The sequence below is a fragment of the Mus caroli genome, chromosome 9 (assembly GCF_900094665.2).
Source record: "Mus caroli chromosome 9, CAROLI_EIJ_v1.1, whole genome shotgun sequence".
NCBI lineage: Eukaryota > Metazoa > Chordata > Mammalia > Rodentia > Muridae > Mus > Mus caroli.
The window spans coordinates 48,147,472-48,172,162 of NC_034578.1; the positions used below are offsets into that span (position 1 = coordinate 48,147,472).

Genomic DNA, 24,691 nt, shown 5'->3' on the forward strand with positions numbered 1-24,691 from the left:
TCTCACGTCGGTTTCTTTTCTTTGTATATGGTAAATGATATACACCTCTTCCCAGTAAGCCACAGAGGTCTTCCTTTGCATAGCTGGAAAATATGTATCATTGATGACCCTTGCCTGGCAATGTGTGCTTTCTCAATGTCCCTTTGCCTCTTGGTGTCCTGTTTGTTGCCTGCTACAACCTAGTCCTACCTTCTAGATTTTCTTTGAAATATAAGATTTGTTTTTCTTTGATCATTGAATGTCCATTGCATTCAGACACTTTGGTAACTGTAATGGATTCCATTAGCCAGATACTGCCTAGTTTAACTGAAGCTGGGGGTGGGGAAGTATTCTGAAATAACATTTGGACATCCTGGATAAAACTTTACCTTTACAAAGCCACCTCCTGACCTCGGACTATTTTATTGACAATAAGGCACTTATATCAGGTGCCATACTATTTTTTTTTTACTGTGCCTTTACAAGTCCTTGTAATAATGGAAATGTGTATAATACTACACACTTTAAAGTAACATGCTATATAAAATAAGTTTTGTTTTATGTGCTTCAAACTGCATAGACCATTTCCTCTTTCTTTGGCTAAATACACATAGTTTTTAACTAATAAAATTAGACAGGAAAATCATGTTTTATGTTCTGCACAAAGTTTTTAATGCAATATAAGAAAAATAACTAGTGCCAAAAAATAATGCTTTAAAGGTAACAGAAAATTTAGAATGAAACGGGATCCTAAAGCTCTAAAGCGGCCTCCTTGCAAAGGTTGTCTCATTAGGATGTGATCCACAAAACATTTGATTGACATTGTAGTGTTTTGTAGGGGTTTTACAGTGGATAAGAACAGGGATGAGTACCGTTGTCAACTAGCACTGACAGAATTGTGGCTTAAACTGAAAATCCAGTTCTGAATGAGCTAGCACACCTAGAAAAATCTGTGGACACAGAGTCCAACTTCTCTATAAGGATGCAGAAGTCCTCTGGCCTGCTTCTCAGTAAGCTCTCCGACACTCATAAGAGCCCCAGGCCATACTGCCATCTTCTTTTGTCCAAGGTGAAGGATCATGAAGGGAAGAGACATCTGACCCTTCCCCTGGGGAGAGGGGCCCCACCTTGGGTGGGAGGTCATTTGACACTGTCATGAAAGATGTGAAGGGGTATGGAGGTGAGGTAGGGTACCCTGGTGTGTGGTGCAGATCTTCCAGTGCATGCAGCGAGTAGGACTGAGTCCCAGCAAGGGATGCCCCCCAGCCCATGTTTCTGTGCTGGGTGCTGCTTCCTGACTCCAGTTGGGAGAGGCAACTGGTGCTGGGTGGCAAAGTCTGCAGGGCATCAGCAGGCATGGGGTCCGGCTGGCTGAGACCATCTGGTACCGTCTGTTCCCAGGAGTCTCTCTAAGGAAAACAGCAAAAGCACAGGAATTATTCTTTGGTTGATGCTCCGAGGATGCAGAGCTGCCACTGGACCGAGGCATCCGGAGAAACTTTGCATGCTTTCCGCTGCTTCTGAAGCCCGCCTTGCAGACAGCTTTTCCCGCTAGTGTTTGATCCTAAGCCAGGAAAATCTGGGCTAATTTCTACTTGAGGATGTAAGTCTGGGCCCCACATTCTCCTTTACAGAAGCAAGGGAAGGCAGCACTCATTTCTGGTTTGGGTGAGTAGTAGCCCTCCAATGACCTAGGCTCTAGAATGACCTGGGGTTGGAACTCCCTACCCGCTCAACAGTACTTTTCTTGGGGTGGAATGAGTTCACTCACAGTACCACCTACCACTCTCCGGACACTGAGACACTGAGCTGTTCATCTGTGACATGGGGCACAGATTTCCTGAGTTGCTGCAAGCCCTAAATGAACAAAAGTCCATAGAAGTCCTTGCCGCAGAATAAGGTTAATTCCCGGTCCCACCCTTTTGGTCTAAAATTCCACCTTCAGCCATTCATCCTATTGTGGCAGAAGGCTTTGCAGTTTTCTATTAAGGGACTATTAGAAGCGTTTAGATCTTTCTGAACCTATTTCTTTGGAGGGATCAAGAGAGAACGAGGTAGGAGGGTGTGTTGTGAGGAAGCTAGAGCCCAGGGACTGGGAAGGAAATGGAAGAGGAAGCTGGGTAAATCTCTTGGGGGAGTTGGTCTAGTCCTATCTAGATGTGACTCCAACCTTCGTTCCTTAGGGCTCAGAGGCCTGAAGGAGTCTTGCATTAGCAGCATGGGGGAACATTTAGCAAACAGAATAGTAACAAAATGCATGTGAGTTCTATCTTACAGACCCCGGCTCCGGAACCCTAGACTTTTGATGTCTCGGTTTTGATGTGATCTTTGAGCTGGATTTCCTCAGAGGCTCCCCAGCAACGCCAGCCTGACCCAGCACCTCAGGTGTGAGCAGAATCCCCAGGTGAGTCATCTGCCTTCAGCTTGGTCACCATGCACCAGTGCTGGGCCACAGGAGCTGGGACCCCCTCCCCCTCCCTCCCTGCACACGAAATAACCACACTCACAAAGACGAAATGAGTTGGGTCACTGGGGAACGGAGGCGGCAAGAGCGGTGGCAGAGTCGAGGTGCTGAACAGGGAACTGGGTGTGGGGGTCAGCGCTGGTGGGCGGTAGTCTCCATAGGGCTCAGCCAGGTAGGACTCCAGCAGGCCTGTGTGACTCTGCCCAGCCGTGGATTCGCAGGCAAAGGGCTTGCTCATGCTGGAGGTGTAGAGGTCATTCGAGAACTGTTTGCTGCTATGGAAGTCGGAATCGGACAGGAAAGATCTCCTGACACCATAGTAACCTGACATCACTGGCGATCCTGTAGCCAAATGAAAGAGAAATGGGCAGAAGGTTCCAGTAGGAAGCTCAGAGTTGGCGGTTCTGCATTTGGTGCCATGTGAAAAGATGGTACCCACGTGCCTGACACCATCGTTAACAAAAAAATCCACATGTCTCGAATGGCATGCAATGTTCCTGTATCACTGTTTCAAGTTCACTTTGACCTTAGAGATGAATTCATGTCAGAGTACAATAACTTTACCTAGATAACGATTTATCATGCATCTTTTAGGTCCAGATACTTCTAGGAAGAGGCACCGAGAGATAGTTAGAGAATCCCTGGGTATGGTATCCCAGCCAGCATTAACCATCAACCTGACATAGCCTAGAACCAATTGCAAAGAGAGTCTCAAATAGTCTTTATCAAGTCAGTCTGTGGGTATGGATGTAAGAGATTGCTTTGATTATAAAGTGACGTTAGGTGTGCCCACTGTGGGAGGCACTATTCCCTAGGTAGGTAGCCCTGGGCCGTATAAAAAAACTAGCTGAGTGTAAGCCTGTGAGCGAGTCAACAATTAACATTCATCTATGCTTCCTGCTTCAAGTTCCTGTCCTAATGTCCCTCAATGATGGACAGTAATATGGAAGCTGAGATAATCCCTTGCCTTCTTAGAGTGGGTTTTGGTCATGATACTTGTGGCAGCAACAGAATCAAATTGGAATATTTGGAATCTACACTTTTTGATGGGACTATAAACATCTTTTCACAGCTTCTGAGCTGCTGCATCCCGAATATACAGGACTGCATCCCATAATATACAGGACAACATCCATAATATGCAGCCAAGAGGCTGCTTCTGGGATTTTTACATCCGATAATACATCTCTCTGGGTAAGAGGAGACATACCTCACTTTAAGCCAGGGACAGGTGGATTGCCTTTTCATTTTTCTGCACACCGATCTTCACCACCATGTCTCACACCCAGCCTGCACCAGGAGATGGCTTGCCCTGAGCTGAGTGCTGAGAAGCCAGGTTTTGAGGAAAAAACAACAAACCCTCTGACATTGCAGGCTTTGATGGTTCTAGTGTAATTTGCTGCCCCCTTGTGGTCAGACTGGATTCCCTCATTCATCTCTCTGACTTAGAGTAGTCGGTTTGTAAAGAGAAAGCTTGGCAGAGTTTTGTCAGGAGGAAGAGAGAGAAAAGCTGAAATTGGAGAGAGTTTTATTTAAGAAAAGACCAATGAAATAGTTGCTGCGTTTGACACTCTCTGACCCTGCAGTCGTCTGCAGCAGGAAATGGGTGGTTTGTTGGAAATCCGTTTGGGGCACAGGATCTAGGGCCGTGTAATTTATCATTTTATATATCCCATCTTAGACCTTTATAACTTGCGTTTGCATATCTTAAATTGCCTTCCCAGACCCTCACAACTCACTTAAGCTTTCATATCCTCAGACCTTTATACACCTTAGATATCTTTCTCAAGGGAGAAGATGTCCCTCTTCCCTCCCTCCAACAACAGTGAGTCCCATTGAGCTTTGTTGTCACCTCCCACCCCCTGAAGAGAAACCAAGATCCTTAGCCACCCTTCCCCGGGTGACTCGTTCACAGTGAGAACCTGAGCCTCTCCCACCTAGTGTAGTATTTTTATTTTGCTCTTTACGCTGTGACCTGCTACCGCTATCTTCTCAGGGGTTCTAAGAGCTCTGTGGTGGTAGATCAGGCCTCATACACTGTCTGGTCTGTAAATCTGGGAGTGGAATGCTGCATTCAGCATGCCACGCAAATGTATTCATTTGGGGAGACACTCAAGTTCCCCACCTTTAGCATGCTTTGGCTCGATACACTTCCATGTTAAATCCACCGATTTCCAATCGGCCTGTAAGGCTGTGAGTGAGTCAGCAAGAAGAATTCGTCTACACTTTCTGCTTCAAGTTTCTTCTCTGACTTCACTCAATGATGGATTCTGTAGTGACAGTTTTAATTATAAACACACTGGGAGAGGAATCTGGGCAAATACAAAAATTCATGCCATGAAGTTCTAGCCCACAGATTGGTGAGGGCGGTGAATAGGTAATCATACTTCCAGGGCGGTGCATTTATAGTTCTACTTTCAAAATAAAAAACAATCATGAAGAAAAGCCCTCTGCTTTCCCAAGTGTATCTATTTCCACTCAAAAAGAGGAGGAGAATTCTAGAAGGTAGGAGAATCTGCAGAAACTCCTTTTAGTACAAAAGAGCAGATGCAGCCAAATTTGAATGGAAGTAAACTCAGGGGTGGTGGTGGTGGGAATGCATTTACATCAGTTATCTGGGATGCTTCAGAACTGCTTTTCCCATGCAACTTGGAAAGTGTTAAATCACTTTGGAGTTTGAAATCCGGAAGGGATCATGTGTGGTGGGGCTGGGTGTACAAGGATGTTTATCACTGTTACAAAACTTCCTTTCCCACCCTCACATCCACACAGCACACGGAACTCACTGTGTGACATGCAGGAGGAATTTAATAAATGTAGCCCCAACCCCTCATGTTCTCTTCTCCTTGGGCATATCATCTAAAACAGTGATCCTCAACCTTCCCAATGCTGCAGCCCTTTAATACAGTTCCTCATGTTGTAGTGACCCCCCCAACATAAAATTATGATTGTTGCTACTTCATAACTGTATTTTTGCTTACTGGTATGAATTATAAGTATCTGATATGCAGAATATTTGATATCACGACCCACAGGTTGAGAACTGCTGGCGGTCATGATGTCAGAGCTTTAGATGTTTCCACACTGTGTCAGGAGCCTGCTAGTTTTGTCTAGAAGCTTCTCCCAGGCAGGAGATCGAAAGGCCCATCTTTCAAGACCCAATCAATTAAGTTCAGGGTGATTCAATGAGATCTATCTTCACTGATCAGTTTTTTCCCCTCAAAGAAGCAAAAATGAGAACGTAGGTGTTAAGGAAACGTTGGAAGCTCTTGGCTGGAGACAGAACGTGGTCGTAGAGAGTCGTTACACAGCATGTGTTCGACTCTGGTGTCTGTGGTTCCCTGCACTGGGAAACAAAGCACATGCGCTCACTTAATACTTAAAAGGGAGTAAATTGCTTGTTGAGTTAAAGATCTCACCTGGCATCTGGATGAACGGAGGCTGGGAGGAGCTGACACTGCCCTGGAAGGCAAACAGAAGGCAGGTGTTTTCGTCTTTAGTTACAAGCTTGAATTTAATTTTAAAATCAGGAATATATTTTTCAAACTATCCTTCTTCCCTCCCTCTTTCCTTCTGTCTCTCCCTTCCTTTTGTTTTTGGGTGTGAATGTGTATGCATTTGTGTGTGTGTGTGTGTGTGTGTATATATATATGGTTGTACATATGTATGTATTTGTATATGTGTGTATTTATGAGTGTGAATGTGTTTGCATATGTGTTTGGGCATATATGTGTATTTGTATATGTGTGTATGTATATATGTGTTTGCGTATATATGTGCATTTGTATATGTGTGTATGTGTGTATATATGTGTTTGTACATATGTGTGTATGTGTCTTAGTCAGGGTTTCTATTCCTGCACAAACATCATGACCAAGAAGCAAGTTGGGGAGGAAAGGGTTTATTTGGCTTACACTTCCATCCTGCTGTTCATCACCAAGGAAGTCAGGACTGGAACTCAAGCAGGTCAGGAAGCAGGAGCTGATGCAGAGGCCATGGAGGGATGTTCTTTACTGGCTTGCTTCCCCTGGCTTGCTCAGCCTGCTCTCTTATAGAACCCAAGACTACCAGGCCAGAGATGGTCCCACCTACAAGGGGCCTTTCCCCCTTGATCACTAACTGAGAAAATGCCCCACAGCCAGATCTCATGGAGGCATTTCCTCAACTGAAGCTCCTTTCTCTGTGATAACTCCAGCTGTGTCAAGTTGACACAAAACTAGCCAGTACAGTATGTGTGCATGCATTGTGGAAGGGTGTGCATGTGGAGGTCAGAGCACAGCTTGCGGGAGTCAGGTACGTTCTACCTTCCAAGTGTTGAACTTCATCAGGCTAGGAGGTAAGTATCTTTAGTTCCTGAGCCCCAACACTGAAGTCTTATCAATTCCTAGTGACTGTGACTATAACTGTATTTAGAAATAGGATCTTTCAAGGTGTAATTACTTAAAAATAAGATGTGGTCATACTGAATTAGGATGTGCCTCCAATCCCAGATGACTAATGTCCCTATAAGAAGAGAAGAGGAAGTGGAGAGATGTCTTAGTGGTTAAGAGCCCTTCCTGAACAGGTTAAATTCCCAGGTCTCACAGGGTGGTTCCCAACCATCTGTAACTCCAGTCCCTAGGGATCGGATGCCCTCTCTGGCCTCTGTGGATACTGCATGCAGGCAAAAATCCATATAAGTAAAATATAAAACATTTTTTTAAAAAAATAAGAACACACTCAATGATACAGACATGGTGGGGGTCATATAGAGACAAGAAAAACACAAATAATCTAACCTCATGACTGGGGGTCAAGGAACCCTGGTGACCAGCAGAAGAAAGGAGGAAGGGAAAGGGACTCTGTTTCTTTAGCTCAGGACCAGGGCCTGCTCACATCTCTAGAACCAGTAATGCTACTGTTTAAGCCATCTGCTTAGTGCTTGCCTGTGTCAATAGCCACTGTGGGAGACTAGTGATACAGAAATGTAAGGGATGTCTGACTGGGAAAGATGACTGAGGTGGGTGGTGGGGATGCACAGGAACACACCCATGTGGAGGTGATGTTGTACAGACATCAGAATGAAGGGTATCTAGATGTGTGGACTCTTAGAAGATTACAAATGGGGGCAGGCAAGTCAGTTGTGCAAGCACCAGGCTGTGACGCTGGGTTTCCAGAAGCCGTGTGAAAACCTGGGTAGGCAGCACGCGTCTGTAACCCTTGCCTTACGTTACAGACAAGTGTATCCCTGAAGCTAGCAGGCCAGCCATTCTAGCTGAATTCATGAGCTTCAGGGTTAGTGGGAGAGTAATTGAGGAAAGACGTTCAACAGTGACCTGAGGACTCTACATGCACACATACACAGATGCTCACAGCACACATGTACACAACAGCACATAGAGAGTCACATAAGATACAAAAAAAAATGAATATTACATAAGCAAATGCTAGCTCCAAAATGGCCCCCATTAAAGTCCATGGTGAAAATACCTTCCAAGGAGGTCAAGCATCCTTAAGACCTCAGGCAGAGCTCTTAGCCTAAGTCCTCCAGGCCCTGCAGACTCTGAGAGCTGGAGAGGATTCACAGAGTCTCACGCAATCACTCTGCATGTTTCCAACACCATATATTGAATGTCCAACAATGGAGAACTCAGTGCTCTGGCGCCCCCCCCCCCTGTCTTGGAGATCTCTGACTCTTTAAACTCAGAAGAAAGGGGTTTGCTCTCTTTTCTAATCATCTCTTTCTCTCAATCAGAATAGACTTAACTCTTATTCCACATAGCTTTTTTTTTGAATAGTTGAAGATAATCCTTTATTTTCCAAATGTCTTGTTTATGTGTACAGACATGTGCACATGTGTGTGTGTGTGTGTGTGTGTGTTTAAAGACCAGAGGAGGTCAGTCTTGTCCACCTCTACTTCTGAGACAAGACATCCTTGGGATCCTTGGGGATCGGTGACTAAGTGTGGCTAGTTGGCCAGCAAGCCCTGGGCACATTCTTGTTTCTGCCTTCCTAGCTTTGGGATTCCAAGTGTGTGCCATTATGCCCAGCTTTGTACATAGGTGCTGGGTGCTAAACTCAGGTCCTCATGTTTGTGTGGTAAGCATTTTACTGAGCTGTTTTCCCAAGAGCACCGCTACCAACTGCCTCCCTAGTCAGTCTATCTGCTATAATGACTACCTCCGCCTAGGGGCTTAGCCCTTTATTCCACACTTCTGGGAACTGGGAATCTGAGGTAGTAGGTTCATTCCTGTTTGGGTCTCTTTCTGGTTTGCAGTCTTCTCACTGTGACATCCAGTGACACCCAGAGATCATATATCTAATATGTTAATTATCTCTGACTCCCCGCCTCTGAATACAACCATGCTGGAGAAGAGGCTTCATCCTAGAAATCTTGAAGTCTCAGCCATTCTGTCTGTCCATCGCTCTGACTTCTAATTCTGTCTTCCACGTAAAATGTCATCATGCAGCCACTCGACGGCAGTATTGTATTTAACAATGAATACTGTAGAACCAATGTGCCTATGTTTGAATCCCAGGTCTGCCTCCTTATTGTGAACTTTGGTTAGAACCTAGCCATGAACTGCTTAAAATAGCACCTGGTATAAATAGCCAGCGTGTGCAACATGGCTCATGTTATAGCCATCCCCTCTTATCACTGAGGCATACAAACAGTATGTTAGTCCTACTTACGCATGTTGATCAAGTTTAGCTTATAAATCAGACACAGTAAGAGGTAGTTAATAATATAAAACAAAATGAATACAATATTCTGTAATAAAATTATCCATATTGCTTCTTCTTTGGAGTAACTACTGGTGGAACAAGGGTGACTCGGTCTTAAGCACTGGATCTTGTGAGAGTTGGCCTGGTAACTGAGAAGTCTGTCTCCTTTTGCTGTGCTGGGTGGGGATTGAACACAGGGCCTGTGCATTGCAGACAAGTACTGTCCCACCGAGTTAGATCCCCATCCCAAGGAGAAGGCTTCCAGTGACTGGGACACTGATATCACTTATGGTGCAGATCCACTGGACAAAGGTAAAACCCATCTCGGGGTGGGGGGATCTGGTGGAGCAGCAGAGATTTTAACTGCTCCTCAGAATGGCTACAGTGTAAAACATGAATTAGTCATTGATGGGATTCTCCATTGAATACTTTAAAAGTGCGGTTGGCAGCGAGCCACCCAAACTGTGAATCCATGTGGTGAAAGGATGTGTGTAATACAATCTTGTTCTTGAGACAAGGCTTCACTATGTAGTCCAAGCAGGTCTTGAACTCAGGCCTGTGCTGTCCTGTCTCTTGTACTGGGAGTACCGATGAGTACTGATACCTCAGGAACTCTTAGATATGCAGTGGTCAGAGAGGTGCAGATCAGGATCCCTAACATCTGTTTGACCAAACCATAGATGAGCTGGATTTGGCACAAGTTCCCATGTGGCCAGGGCCCCTGCTGTTCAGCATACTCTTCCTGTTTCTGATTGCCTGCCAGGGTCACTTCTAGAAGGAGTCTATTGCAGACCTCTGATACCTCCTGACTTTGATCACAGCCCCCTTGCTGGTGAGATTGAATGGTGGTGGGGTTGGTAACTGTTCAGGTGCTTCTCTGGTTGAGTCTGCTGTTGCCTCCCCTTCCCCATTTCTCCTCCCTTTCCCTGTTCTGGCCAAGGCGTGGCCAGGATGAAGTTATGAATCAAAGCTCAGTTGGATGTCTGGGTCTTTCTGACATTTGTAAGTCTCAGAGCATCATGGGCTCTCCTGAGCACCAGCCCGCATGCCTCTTCACCATGCGGCTGCAGGCAGGCTGCTGCTCGCTGTGGCTGATGAAGATCCTGCTGGCTTCTACAACTCGGCTCTAAAAGTTCCCTTACCCTTCCCTTCTGCCACCACCAGTCCTGAAGATGCCACTCCTAGCCTTCCTCTGAATAGCTATAATTATTACCATGGAAAACATCAGGGCTATTCCTGCCCAAACCCAATTTTAATATAGGAGGCTCTACCAGTTATGACTCTAGTTAGTTTTATCTATACTTTGACAAAAAGAGGTCTCGTGCGCTCTTTCCTCCTATATAATTTCATCTTGTCTGCACTGTGGGAATTAAACACTATTTCCATTCTTTATGGTCACCCATAAAACTTTACTATGCAGACTTAACAAGACCTGCAAACAATACCTAAAACCTACTGAAAGATAAGGGCCCAAGGACATTAATTCTCATTACCATTTTCCTATGGTTAGTTATATTCTTTAAGTCAAGCAGCTACAATGTAGACACTATTGGTATATTAAGCAAATTGCTACTATATCTACTTCTATGCTTACCTTTTCTCTGGTTAATATTTGTCTGGAGGTTCTATATTTGCTTCATCTTCCAAATGCAACTTTCTCTAAGATTCCTTAAGTGTGTGTGCTTTTTAAAAAAGTAATTCACGTCTGGTTTTATTTATCTAAGAAATAATTTCTTTTGACCTTATTTTAGGAAGATAATATTTCTGATTTTACAATCATGCAATCAGAACTTTGTAGGTATTTAATCTCTTGGCACTTTGAAAACATAAGCCCACAGTCTTTGGCTTCCATAATTCCAGCTAGAAGTCTGCTATTACTCTTAAAGTGATTTTGTGTGACAAGCTTGTTTTTCTTTTCTTGTTGTTTTTAAAATATATTTTCTTCTGCCTTCCAGGATCTTCAAACCCAGTGTACATAGTCAAGAAGTAAACCACACTCCTCTTCATTCTGCTTGGTACAGGACACATTTGTGTCTTTGTTTTGCTGGGGCTTCGTGCCTTTCATCCAGTTACGGCTACTTTGAACCACTACAGCCTTAAACTCCACTCTAGTATATCCTCTGAGACTACTTAGATACATCTTGGATGTTTTGCTTTTATCCTATATATTATATAACCTCCTCATTTCCCCTACATCCATGGTTTTGTGTTTCTTCGTATCTTTTAGAGATTGGTGTAGAGTTCTTCAGATCGTATTGGTTTACTAATTATTCAATTGTAATTTGCTGCTTAACTCACATATTAAGCTTAAAAATATTTATACACATGAGTGTGCACATATGTGTGGGTGGAGGCCCCAGGTTGATGTTGATGTTGGGTATCTTCTTCAGTTACTCTCCACCTTAGTTTCTGAAACAAGGTCTCCAGTTGGATCTGGAGCTCACTAACTTGGCTAAACTGTAGGGCCCGCAAGTCCTGGGACCCTCCTGCCTTTGTCTTCTCCCACTGAAGTTATATGTGTGAGTGGGTTATGCTATCTGTGGTTTTTGTTTTGGATGCAGAGTATCTGACCTCAGGTTTTCATGGCAAGCACTTTACTAACGGACCCCACCTCCCCAGACCCACATTGAGGTTTTTTTTTTTTAATTACCACTTTATATTTTTGTTTTAATAAATCCGACTTTAAATTGTGCTCTGCGATTTTTTTGTCTTAAAACATCCTGAAGGTAAAGTATCATTTGTCTCGTTGTTTTGTCTATAAGGCTGAGGCACAGAGGGGACACTCAAGTTTCTTCCTACGGTGTGTCATGGTGGCAGGAGTGAGACTCAGTGAGGCCCTCTGATAGCAGAGCCCAGTTCGTCACCACCACACCAGGCTGCCTTCCAAGAATTTCTTTAATTAGGACTAGAAACACACCACTATTTTAGTAAAAGTCAGCTTACAGGAGAGTTAGAGACATTCAGAGAAATGATATAATTATGTAAAAGCCCACAGAAGTGTGATTTAGGATTGGATACTTCTGAGATATGTGTGTGTGTGTGTGTGTGAGTGAAATATTTTTTTCTTGATTTTCCCAGTGACATTTCATTTAGTGGGGACCAGATTTAGTCAGGTATCATTGACATGGACTAAAATTCTTAGATCTTAAGTATGTAATTTAATGTGTTCTAAAAAGTATTCAGCGAACCCTTATAACACAGTGCCAAAATCATGTTATAGACCACTTTCGTTAAATTAGTGTGTGTCTCCTCTATGGCCAGGAACTATTCAGATTAATCAATATTAAAACCAATGCTAACACACATCCCTTCAATTCCCCTCACAGAACAAAGAAGAAAGAGCTTGTGTGACTGGAGAGGATTTCACTAGACAGATTTGACGACTCGACGGGATTACTTTCCATCCCGTTTCATAGGTTAGGAGAGAATAACCTGGGCCAGACAAGCTTCCTCCCCCATGGGAAGGGCCCACTCACTCCCTTTATTCTTTGTTCAATACATAGTATTCATGCAGTTACTTTTTTATCCTATCAATAACACCGGATTTAATATTGCAGAGTCCCTAGCTTTTGACCATGCAAGATGGTATATAATTTTTATTTTGCATACTGCAAACAACAGGATCCTGCAATACCAGGTAGCCAAATTTAGAGGTTTATATTTGAATGAAATTTGCCGATCTGCAACTTCCTGTAGCCAGCAGAGCAGCCTCACAGCTGCCCCAAAAGCCCCTCCATGAAAATGAGTTAATTTGAACTAATAGGTCACCGAGGTAGTAAAGTGATAAGATTAGGAGTTTCCTTTGAATACATTTATTGCCATTTTTATGACCCTATAATATTTTCAGGGTAGTAGTTTCAATGTAGTTGAGGGAATACATTGGGATATATGAAGAAAGATCCCTCTCAGTGGCTTAATGTTTCTTTGGAGCTGTTAAATCCGTTAAAAATTGTTACACAGTTTCTAAAGCATTTCCTTAAACTTAAAGATATTAATAGTGATGCTTCAATAGTAATAGCTATAGCCATTTATGAGTAGGTGGTATCTCCAAGGGATTTGCAACACTTTACACAGTTTCTTAGGATTATCCTATCCATGTGGGGTAGGCAGGTCAATGTAGTGATAGTATATTGAACTTTCTAACATGGTATTTTTATCTGAATTTAGATCCATTGCAGGGCACATGCTTTTCCACCAACTTTGTAATAAATGTAAAGTGATGCTGATGTCAGAGCACATTCCCTTTCAATGGATACCACTGTTAGGTGGGCATACTTTCTTCTCGCAGGAAATACAAATAGGCATCGAGAACCGTGTGCACTATGTGATCAATATGCTGCAGAATCAGGAGACATTGGATGTATGTCATGCTTGGTGCCTACACTACCTCAAACATCTTTTGCAAATTTTGAAACACATTTCACTTACGGACTGAGTATCTGAGCTCTCCAACTCGTGACAAGCACTCTGTGATGACTAGACAGTATGGTTAGGAGCATCTACAAGGTGCCAATTACATCACACACTGCCACCAGCATAGAAAGGGAATATTGTCTGAGGCTCACTAAAGGAGACACCGAGCATAGGAGCGGCTATGTGCCCACAACCAACTAGTCAGTGAATAAGAGAACCAAGTGTGAGACTCTAGCCTCCTAAGCATCTTTGGTGAGTTCTCAAGGACATTGTATCAAGCAAATCCTGTGTCCTGGCTCCTCAACAGAATCACCGAGTTCGTTGACTGCCCTTGACGTGAGAAACCATTACAGGGCTTTGCAGGTGCCAGAAGGAAATAATCAACTGCTCAGATTAGGAGCCACTTGCCAAGATTAGCTACTTGTGAGAAGAAAACACCACTACATTTTTTTTGGAAGCTCCTTTCCCCAGGAAGTGGCATCACTGATCTACTCCTGAATTTAGGGTAGTGGGTTGCAGTTTGAGTTGACTGATAAAATATGGCCGAAGGGATCTGTGAGCTTCTGATTTTAGGCCTCAAGGGGCTTTGAAGGTTGTTTCATTCACTACCATTTACTTCCTCCTAAGAAAGGGAGTCTAGCCTCCAGAAGGACAAGAGACTGCATGAAGTGAAAGTAGGGTGATCCTACCAATGGCCAGCAGCACCAGGTACCAGAGAGGCAAGGGAGAGTGCTTCCGGCCATGCACTTCACCTGAGCCCCCAGCTTAATGCAACTGCATGAGTCGCCCCTGGGAGACAGCAAATGAAGCTTCAGATGACCCTGGAAGCTGTAAGAAATGATAAATTATTATACTACTAAGGCCAAGGGGTTTATGAGGCAACAGTGAGTAGCAGATACATAGCCAGAGAAAAGTAGCTCAGGAGATACAATGGCTCCTTCCTACTTTCTACCGATGGGAGATTAGAAGTCAGGTTAGTTAGTGTGCTCAGATTTTGAGTGTGAAGGCTGAGAAGGGGCAAGGAAGCTCCCCGTGCAAGGAATCTTACGAACTGAGCCCGGAGGAGGAGAAGCTTGGCTTTCCCGCAGCGAGCTGAAGGCAACCCGCTCCTTAGCAGCAGGCACTTCCTTTTGTGGCTTCCATACAAATGTATTGTGTGCCCATTGTGCTCTAGGACTGTGGTAATTCCAGAAACACAAAGAAGACATGAGTTTTGTAGTCAGTGAGCATATAGATCCACAGGGACAATAGCTATACAAATGTGGGTGTAATTAGAGCAGAATTTAGAATAAGAGTTGAGGCCAATGGAATGAGAGCTTCTTGTAGCTACTTCTGGTTAGGCATTATGAATGTATCATTCACTTTTAGTGACAACTTTTATAGTTTGCGTTCTCTTCAAACTGTGTACTAAGTGTTCTCACCAAATGCTTACCATTAATCTTTCAGATGATGCTATAACGTATCCTCGGTCTATAGATCGACACAGCCTGGGTTCTCATCTAGATATGTTTCATCACAACTTGGTGTAGATAGAGAAGTGAGGACACAGAGGAGAGTTGGGGTGACTGACTGTCTTGTGAGAATGGGACTTGATATGCCATCATATAGACGGTGCCCGAATCTAGTCTGAAAAGATGACAGGAAATCATCAAGCAGGTTGGAGGAAGGCGTGCCACTGAAGAGAAAACCAAGGCTGGGGATGTTTGCAATATTGTCTGAGAGGTGGGAATGCAAACAGGAAGTGCAAAGACAGAGAATGACAACGAGCAAGCGAGGAGCTTGAGGAAGACACAGGAGCTCAGTTACAAAGGGATTGGGCTGTGCTAAGGGCTTGGACTTGGTCCACCAATGGGCATTGAGTCTTCAGAGTCTCTGTGGTGTAGCCATGATGAAAGTGCTATTCTAGAACACGGTCTCTGATGGTGAAGCCATGGGTCTGGAGTTGTTGGCAGAGCAAGTGGCAGCTGCTGGAGTCCAGTGGAGACCTGATGATAAGGGTCTGTCTGGCAGATTGTCAGGAGGCTGGCAGGTGACACCTCTGTCTGCGTCTGTTTGTCATCCTTCTAGTAGCTGTATGAGAATAGCTGATTCATGCCTCTAGGTGCCAAGAGCTGTTGTGGCCACCTGTCCTGGCCACTGTACAGTTCCCAGGGCCTTTTCTCTTTTGCTCACCATTGACTACTTTCACACTGACACCGGTGTACGGAGAGACTACCACATCTCCCCATCCCACACTACAAAATCGAAAGGCCCGTATGTTCTTCCATGATCTAATTTAATGGTGCACTGTGCAGGTCTGATCCTATGGTCAGTAATTATGTTTAATTGAGGAATGAATGGTGAAACATCCTTATGAGCACTTACTTTATATTGACGAAACCTCCCTCTGTGTGGGGCGTCTTCACGCTTGGTAACCTAGGCAACCGTAGGGACTACATCATTGAATATGTAGAAGGAATGATTGATTAAAGCTTTCAAAGGCACAGAGGAGGAGTGAAGAGCAAAAGCCATGTTCAAATTCTGAGGGAAAGGAACTTTTTATGGAAACACAGATTTACTTTGTAATCATCTGTGTAACTATATGTGATACAATTTGAAGTCAGTTAACCTGTTTTATCAACTTAAGGTTCTCTCCAGTGGTTGCAACAAGCATCTGTAAGAATGTATGTGAAACTGAACTTAGCGGTACAGTGTGGGGAGACTTCCACAGATATCTACTGTATAGTCTTTACACTTCCTACTGTGTAATCTCTTTGGCAATTACACAATGGGTTGCCTTTGTAATTAAGGCAACTAATTAATATTAAATCAACATTACTATTAATATTAAAATGGATGTCATCTTTATATCTTTATGGTTAATTTCTCATTTGATAAAAAATATGATTCCAAATGTCTTCAATTTCTGAGCCATGAGCTATTTTATGTCCCTTGGAAAGCTCACACGATGACAGCATTCCAACGTTTTGACAGTTTCTTAAAATTTTTATTTTAACAGCTCTGCTGTTTGGCACAAAATTATGTCCAGGCTGTGTCTGTGAGAAAGTGATTGCTGTTGCCTAAGTTACGAAATGAAACATATTTTTATACTCCTGGCTCTTGGTGTGCCTTTGAAATGCTGCTTGTATTTATGCAGCTAGGTTAGAGCAAGGGGAGCCACTGGGAAGCCTTTTGGCCAGCGAAGAGATTACAGAACTGCAGCCCCACCAGATGGACCAGCCAGGGTTGTTTTGCTGTAAAACCTGATTATTTTTGCAAGCTGCATGAAAGAATTCTCCACCAGGAAGGATTTTAAATTTCATGACATTTAAAAAGAAAATTCCACAGAACCAATAGAACAGCTGAGAAAATAAGTTCCCTATGAAAGGCTTGCTCTTATTATTATTTAAAAATTTTCTGCAATTGTGCAGGAGCAGGTGGCTGGGTGGGGACCACGGAAAACTCTGGAAGTGTGGTTCAGTTCTCCAAACAGGGCAGGACAGTGGGCTAATTAAAGTCAGACAATAGGCGGTCTGGAAAGCCTTAGAAAATAAAGCGTCCATTCAAATGAAGAGCAACCGTAGAATGTGTGTCCCTAAATTCAAACAACGGCATTTTGCGTTTATGAGGCATCCAGTGCTAAGAAAATGTTGTTTTATTTTTTTGGGAGGTGGGCATGCTGGAGAGATGATGGCTCAGCAGTTAAGAGCACTGACTGCTCTTCCAGAGGTACTGAGTTCAATTTCAAGCAACCACATGGTGGCTCACAACCATCTGTCATGGGGTCCAATGTACTTTTCTGGCATGTGTCTGAAGATAGCTACAGTGTACTCATAGAAATAAAAATAAATAAATCTTTAAAAAAGGAAATGTTTATTATTATTATTGTTGTTGTTATTATTATTATTATTTCTGGGCTCATGAAGGAACTTCCTTAGCAAGGCTGAGGAGCAACCTTCCAACACCATGCCTTGAGAACAAGGAGAAGGTCTGGGGAGGATACTCTTCGATTAGATGTGGATTCCCTCTATTAAGAACTTGAAAACTAATGGGAAATAAGAAATGGATTTTTTTTTCCTGTGGGAAATTTAGAAAAAAAATAGTAAGGTAAAATGAAGTAAATGTATTAAAAAGTCAAGTTTTCTCAATGGCTTTAATAACCAAACAACCATGAGGTGTTTCTCAAAATATAAGAAAAAAAAATCACAGGGGAAAAATAAAAATATAAGGAAACACAAAACTCCCAAACAGTAGCAAACTATTAAATACACATTAGCCATGTGGTGACAGTTCATTGTGCCTTAGGCAAACAAGATAATCTTACCGAAGCCAAAACTATTATAGGATTGGTTCCAACTATGAGAGTCACAGAGGCGAACAATAAATTTAATGGTTAATTTTAGGAAATCCACGCCACTCATGGCCATGTCAAAGCATGTCACTGACTTTTTTTTTTCTGCACTCATGCCTTCAGAGCTTGAGTCACTTTGTCTGAAACTTTACAACCCCTGATTTCAAATGGCATTTTTTTCCCTGTTTTTTTGAGACAGGGTTTCTCTGTGTAGCCCTAGCTGTCCTAGAACTCACTCTGTAGACTGGGCTTGCCTTAAACTCAGAAATCCGCCTGCCTCTGCCTCCCAAGTGCTAGGATTAAAGGCATGCGCCACCACTGCCTGGCTCTCAAATGGCATTTTTACATTGCTATATTCTTAGATCTTAGATCATAGCTGTGAATTTATGTGATCAACTTCACACTTCTAAAACATGGATAGGCAGCTTCTGAACTGAAAATCGCTTTGCACGGCTTCTTCCAGCCACCACTGCTAGTCAGTAAAATTACTAAAGTGTGACCAGAGTTAGACTGCAAAGTTTAGAAGCTCTCTCTCTCTCTCTGTATGTAATTTTGATTAAAATTAGAGTTCCATATTAGAAAAGGATTCCATTTGTCTTTTGCTATAGGATGTCAGGGAATGAGAGCATTGGTGGTCTTCATCCTCCAATCTCTTCTCCTATTTCCATGAGAAAGTACAGTGTAATGATGCTGCCTTCCTCCTTCTCTAGTTCTATATTTGCTAACACTGCCTTTCAGGCATGGCCAATAGTGGCTGTCACACTCTTCAGGATCCAATGTGATCACACACACAAGATCTACATAAGACCCACACAGATCTCCCAACATCCTAGACTGTGGAGGAAGGAGCTCACAGGGGTCCCATCTCTTCTTTGAGGACACCTTAGTGAATCTATACAATTAATAGTTGGTAGGTGAGAAGACGAGATATTTTCTTTGTAGTCTAACCATTGTAAAGGTGCCCAAGTGCCTACAGGCCACCCCTCGCCTATATGCCTGTAAGAAACACTAATGAGACTCATTGAGTCATTCAAAAAGGAAAAGACATGAAAGAAGAAGGAAGACTAATTGGGAAGAGGAGGGAAATAAGTGGGAGGGGAAGGGAGACCAGAGAAGAAAATAGGGTGGATATGATCAAGATATATACATGTTTAAAAATGTCACAATGAAATTTATGTTCAATTAATTTATATATGTCAATCAAACATCAAAATACAAGGAATGCTCTTTCATGTGTGCAACCCTGGGAGTAAGATCACATCAAGGGCTGGGTCTCTAGGGAAAGTCTGTTCAGTGTTCTCCCCTCAAGCCACATCAACCCCTCCACTCAGAGTGGTAGCCGCAAGAAGCTGAAGCCGGTAAGCATGCAGAAGAGAAAATGAGAGAGAGAAGTGGCTTGTGTGAGCCCTAGGGATTCTGAAGAGAAGGGACGCTTGTGGACTTTTAAGAGCATGGAAGGGAAGCTTCTTCAGTGTCCATGTGTGACGTGAGTGGATTCTGGATCAGGCGGTCTCATACGCTGGGTGGGTTTGTGGAGAGACCCGTGAGATCTGGTGGTCTGAGGGGGGTGGGGAGGGATGACGAGCGAGTGTGGACTGTGCGTTAGTAGCAGATTTGGAAACTGAACTAGAGAAAATTGTTAAAAGAAATGAGAACCTTTGGGGAGTCTAGGTTTTTTTTTTTTTTGAATCACGGGAAAGGAGAGTCTTGGTCGTGGAGGGGCATTTCCTGGATAGTCTACATATCTGTTGCAATGGTAAGTATGGAGATCACATGTGGAGGGTGTGTGTGGGGGGGTACAAGACATAACTGGAACCCGTCATTTTATACATGGAGTCTGAAGCTTGGTATGAAGATCTGAAAATTAGTGGTGACTCCAAGCCTTGTCCCACCTTGGTATGAATACATACATTTAAGAAGGCAGTATAGTCAATATAATTGAGGATGTAGCTCAATTGCTTGAATTCTAGTCTAGCATATAAAAAAAAAACCCTCTCCTAGGTTTGATGCTAGAACTACAAAAATCAGGCATGGGGTCCACACCTGTACTCACAGAACTCTGGAAGTGAAGGCAGGGATAGCAGAACTTCAGCTACAGAGTGAATTTGAGACCAGCTTGAGCTACCTGAGAGCCAGTCTTGAAAATATATGCATAGTGACGACACATCGACCAGTTGAAAGAAAACCTCTGGAGTCCCATAAATCTGGGTCCAATGTAAGCGCTGCAGCTTTCTACCTGATTCTTCATTCTCCCACCCGACTTCCTTTGGAGGCTGCTGAGCTCTTGTTGGTAAGTGAATATATCTTAAAATACAGAAAGGGAGATATGTGTAAAGTCTCTATTTCAGAGCTCAGCAGTAAATAACAGCTATTATGATTAGTGTTTGAGACAGGGTCTTATGTAGCTTTTAGTTCATGATATAGCTGAAGACAGCCTTGAACTCCTGACTCTCCTGCCTCTATCTCTCCAGTGTTGGGACAAACAGATATGTGCCAACTCTTATGATGATGATGAGAAAGGATAAACAATACAATTGTACCACCCATTCCAGTCCTTGTCCAGATATTAAACTTAGTGTCAAACTTAGGTCATGGGATTGTTTTTGTGCTTTATGTGATTTTTCTGTTTTTCCATGTTTCTTGCAAATCCAACTTTGAAAACTCCAGTTTAAATTGAGGAAAGAGGATTTACCTTTTGCTTAAGGTCGGCTTTGGAAGTTAGGAACTGGAGTTTGGTGTGTGTGTGTGTGTGTGTGTGCTTATGGTGGGGCGTGGGTGGAACATGTTTTGAGGTCTGAGGAAATCCATTGAGTTAGGAGAAAAAACAACTCTGCCCAGCAGGGAAAGGAGGAAACCTTGTGCTGTGGTGAACTCTGATCCCCTCCCCTGTACACCTCTCACAAGACCACTCGCGCTGAGGAGCAATAGTTTCAGGAAGTCCTGTCAGGTCAGGAAGCTGCTAGCACCCCCTATTTTTTTTTATCTTCTCCCTGCCGTCTGAAGCAAGGCTTTTCATAAAATAGAGTTTATGATGAATAAGTCAAATCCTTATTTGAGAGTAGCTAAGGTTTGGACTATTTAATATTGCAGAGTGAAGCAATATTGGGATATCTTAGCTGTAGCTATTAGATTGGACGTTCAATTGTCTTGACCCACAGGAGGGAAGAGGGTGACAGACACTGGCACAGTGTCCAACGAAGATTGCTGCTTCTAAGACAAGGAGTGACCTGAGCTGCCCACAGATAGCTGGAGATGAGGTGATATGTGTAATAGGATGCTATTCAGCTACACAAAAGAGGAAAGCTGTAATTGTGGCAGCCCAGATGGAACTGGCACCATTATGTTAAACAAAACAGGCTCGGAAGTCAAGTTTTCCTTGTTCTTCATGACATCTGCAGGCTCTACAAAGTCATCTCCTAGAGTGGGTACTAGAAGGTGGGGTGGGCCAGCAGAGGTGTGTGTGGCGAGAAGGGAGGGAGACTGTATGACTCGCAGATAGAAGAGTGCATCTGAGTAGAAGAGGCAAACTGAAAGTCTCATTGCGCATCAGAATCACGCTCTGGCTGGTAACTGACCATGTAGCTTATACAGCTAACCAAGGAAACGGCCAGGGCCGGAGGGGATGGCTATGCCTGGCACACTGTTGACTATATATTTACATGTATATTGAATATAATACTGTATTACAAATATGCATAGTTATTCAATTAAATCAATTAAAAATAATTCCAAGCAACAAAATAAACTCCATTTCATGAAAAGACCCTCATGTCTGCCATTTTTCTGTTTTGTTCACTCAGAATAAGTAGTTTTTTCCCCTAACCTACAAAGTTAGAGGTTTGACATGTTTCCGTTCTATTAGAAATGGTAGTTTCGAGGGTGGAAGGAGCTTGACTCCCCAAACTGCTCTCAGAACACCCCGTAATCTGGCGTGCATCCGGCTGAGGTTGGCACTTACTTTCTCTGGTACTTATTAAGTGTCAGTTGTCATAAATTCCTAAAAGCCACTGCATGCCGAGCATGCAGGACATGTCATGTGATGCACCATGTGCTCTGCAGACATCACCCAATTTCAGTCCTGTTACTGTCTGTGGTGGGTAATGCTGTCCCCATGTCTATGGGACGAAGCTGAGACTCAGAAATCAGGACTATCTCCATGGATGGACTCCGTCCTCTCAATCTGATTCTTAGGCTTGTGCAGCAAGCTCTTTATCACTGAGTCATCTCCCTAGCTCCTTACTTTATTATTATTATTATTATTACTACTAATATTACTATTATTATTAATTTGAGATAGAGTCTCTTTACAAACTGGCTATCCAATGAGCTTCCACAATCTGCATGTTCTCTCCTCCCTCCCCGGCCCCAGCCCTGAGGTTCTGAGCAGACACCACCACGCCCAGATTTTATTTGGGTGGATGGGATACAAACTGAAGTCCCCATGCATGCTCAGAGTGCACCTTACCCACTGAGCCCCTGAGCCATCTCCCTAGCCTCCAGAGATCTGTTTTAAATGCTAAATAGAGAGATGAGAACATCTGGAAATTAATAACCAAAATAAAGAGGCCAAAGGAAGAGGATAAGCTTTTTAAGGTTTCAGTCTTCAAAATGAAATCCCGAGTTCAAGGGTGGAAATATGCAGAATTGGTCAAAAGGTCTGATGCTCCATACAAGGGAGGAAGTTCATATAACAGTACTGCTGGGGACCTTTGCACCGCCTTTGGGGAAGTACATTGTAATAGCTCTTGCCACAGAAGAGTAACTGTATAGAATGATATGTGTGTATGTGTGTGCGTATGCATATGCCTATGTGTGTATCCGTCTGTGTATATACGTTAAGATGTTTCACTATGGTAACCAGTTCACTAGCTACATGTTATCTCATAGCATCATGTTGTAAATCTCAAATACATAAAATATAATTTACTTTGAAATGAATACTGGGCTTGGGGAGATGGCTTAATTAGTAAAGTATTTGTCCTGAAATCAGAAGGTCTCGACTCTAATCTTGCAGCCCTCATATAAAAACCCTGGCATGGTGATGGGAGTTTGTGATCCCAGAGTTGGGGTAGTAAAGACTGACAGCTATCCATGGCACCCTGCACAGTCAGGTTTGCACAACTGGTGAGATCTGACCTAGTAAGAAACAGTCTCACAGAGCTCTTAAATCACATTTGAGGTTGCCCTGTAGCCTCTGTACACATGTGTATGCACACATACATGCATACCTCCCACATGTGAACCCATACCAATATGTATAAAATACCTGTGCACACACAGAGACAGACAAATACAAACAAAATTGGATGCTGAGAAGAGCAGAGTCTTAGGATATACTTCAACTCTAATTGCAGACGAAGACATCAAGGCTGAGAACGGAGAATGCAATACACTTTACAGAGCCACAGTGAGGGCCTGGACGAGACCCAGGCTACAGCAATACTTCTCTGGGGGAAGAAGAGAAGTCTCAGGGCAATCAAAGAAATTTTGGAGATAACAAAATATATGGTTTCCTTGCTACGAATTTTCCCTCCTACTATTTCACAGGAAACACAGATGCAAATCACAGATCGGGATGTCACAGGTTTATATTCTGTGGGAAGGGGAGTGTGCATGTGATTGGCAGAGCAGAGCAACACCTGGGCAGGGAACTAAACAAACCTCCCATTGTGGACCTATTGCAAAGGTAGTCCCCAAACCGAGCCAGCCAGTGGACACCTGTCCTGTAGTTAGTGTTTCTTATACCTCTCTCATCAAAGATCAAACATTTTCAATGAGTCCAGGCCATAAAGATCGCTCGATGGTGCCCATTTACCTGCTGTTTAGAGTTTCCTCCACGTGTGGCCCACTGCCAGGCTCCGTTTCTCTACTCACAACGTTTTCACCCGAAAAATGATTAGGACAAATCATTAACCGAGATACGGCCATATCCCGATTGTCCCCGATAGAGATTTAAGCAACGGATTGAAGTGGAAGGACTTAGGACTGGGTGCAAAGGGAGCAGCGGTGTAATAACTAATATTTGAGAAACAAACAGCCAGCGTGGGCGTGGAAGGGTCTCACCATGTGAAAGTAACTTTTGTTTTACATTTATTTTTATGCATACTTCAAGGCAGCATAATCCAAATATTTCCTCCGTGGAAATAGTTCTTGGCATTTCCTTCAGTTAAAGGCTTTCAAAACTGGAGCCAGATATTTCTGTTTATTCTTCCTTGTGTTTATGTAAAATATTAACCCAGACCTTCACATCTGCTTGGCTATTGTTACTGACTACAGGGTTTCCGTGGGCGTGCCCAGAAAGCTATCACCGTATCCACCAATCTGAGGGCGAGACTAACCCCCAGAGCCTGGTTCCAGACCCTGCTTAGCCTCCCACATAGGACGAGGTACTCCCCTACCCTCCCACACAATTGAAATTCCAAACAGTGTTTCCTTCTCCCCTGGTGCCAGCTGCTGTGCATTCAGTGACTCTAGATGAATCTTTATGATTGCGTAAGGAAAACTTGATTAGCGAGCTACATCGTCTGTGAATTGTTGACTGAATTTCAAAACAGAGCAGAAAAATTGTGGCAATTAGGCTTATTGCTTTCTTTTTTATTCTGTAGATTAGATAACAGGGCTTATTGAATTTTGTGATGTGATTCTTAAAATGTTAAATGATTAGCTTTTATGAGTTCAGTTGAAATAGTGTAGCTGCGAAAGAAAATTTATCAGTCAGAAATCTAATTATATAGTTTTGGTATCAGGTGTTGGCAAGTGGTATCTGTCTGTCTATCTATCTATAGATCTATCTATCTATC

At 43.2% G+C, this 24,691-nt stretch overlaps 1 protein-coding gene across 1 annotated transcript; it reads right to left on the bottom strand.

The window, feature by feature from the left end:
- Positions 1–633: 633 nt before the first annotated feature.
- On the bottom strand, positions 634–23,846 carry C9H11orf53 (chromosome 9 C11orf53 homolog). The gene is made up of 4 exons (XM_021172853.2): positions 23,707–23,846; positions 5,863–5,905; positions 2,487–2,785; positions 634–1,388 (listed from the first exon to the last, which is right to left on the bottom strand). Exons 2-4 carry the CDS (start codon positions 5,867–5,869, stop codon positions 987–989), a joined length of 708 nt encoding a protein of 235 aa, XP_021028512.1. The 5' UTR covers positions 5,870–5,905; positions 23,707–23,846; the 3' UTR covers positions 634–986.
- Positions 23,847–24,691: the final 845 nt, after the last annotated feature.

Coding starts and splice junctions, on each gene's coding strand:
- C9H11orf53 (XM_021172853.2), bottom strand. Junction 1,389..2,486: donor ACCCAACTCATTTCGTCTTT/GTGAGTGTGGTT, acceptor TGTTTTCCTTAG/AGAGACTCCTGGGAACAGAC.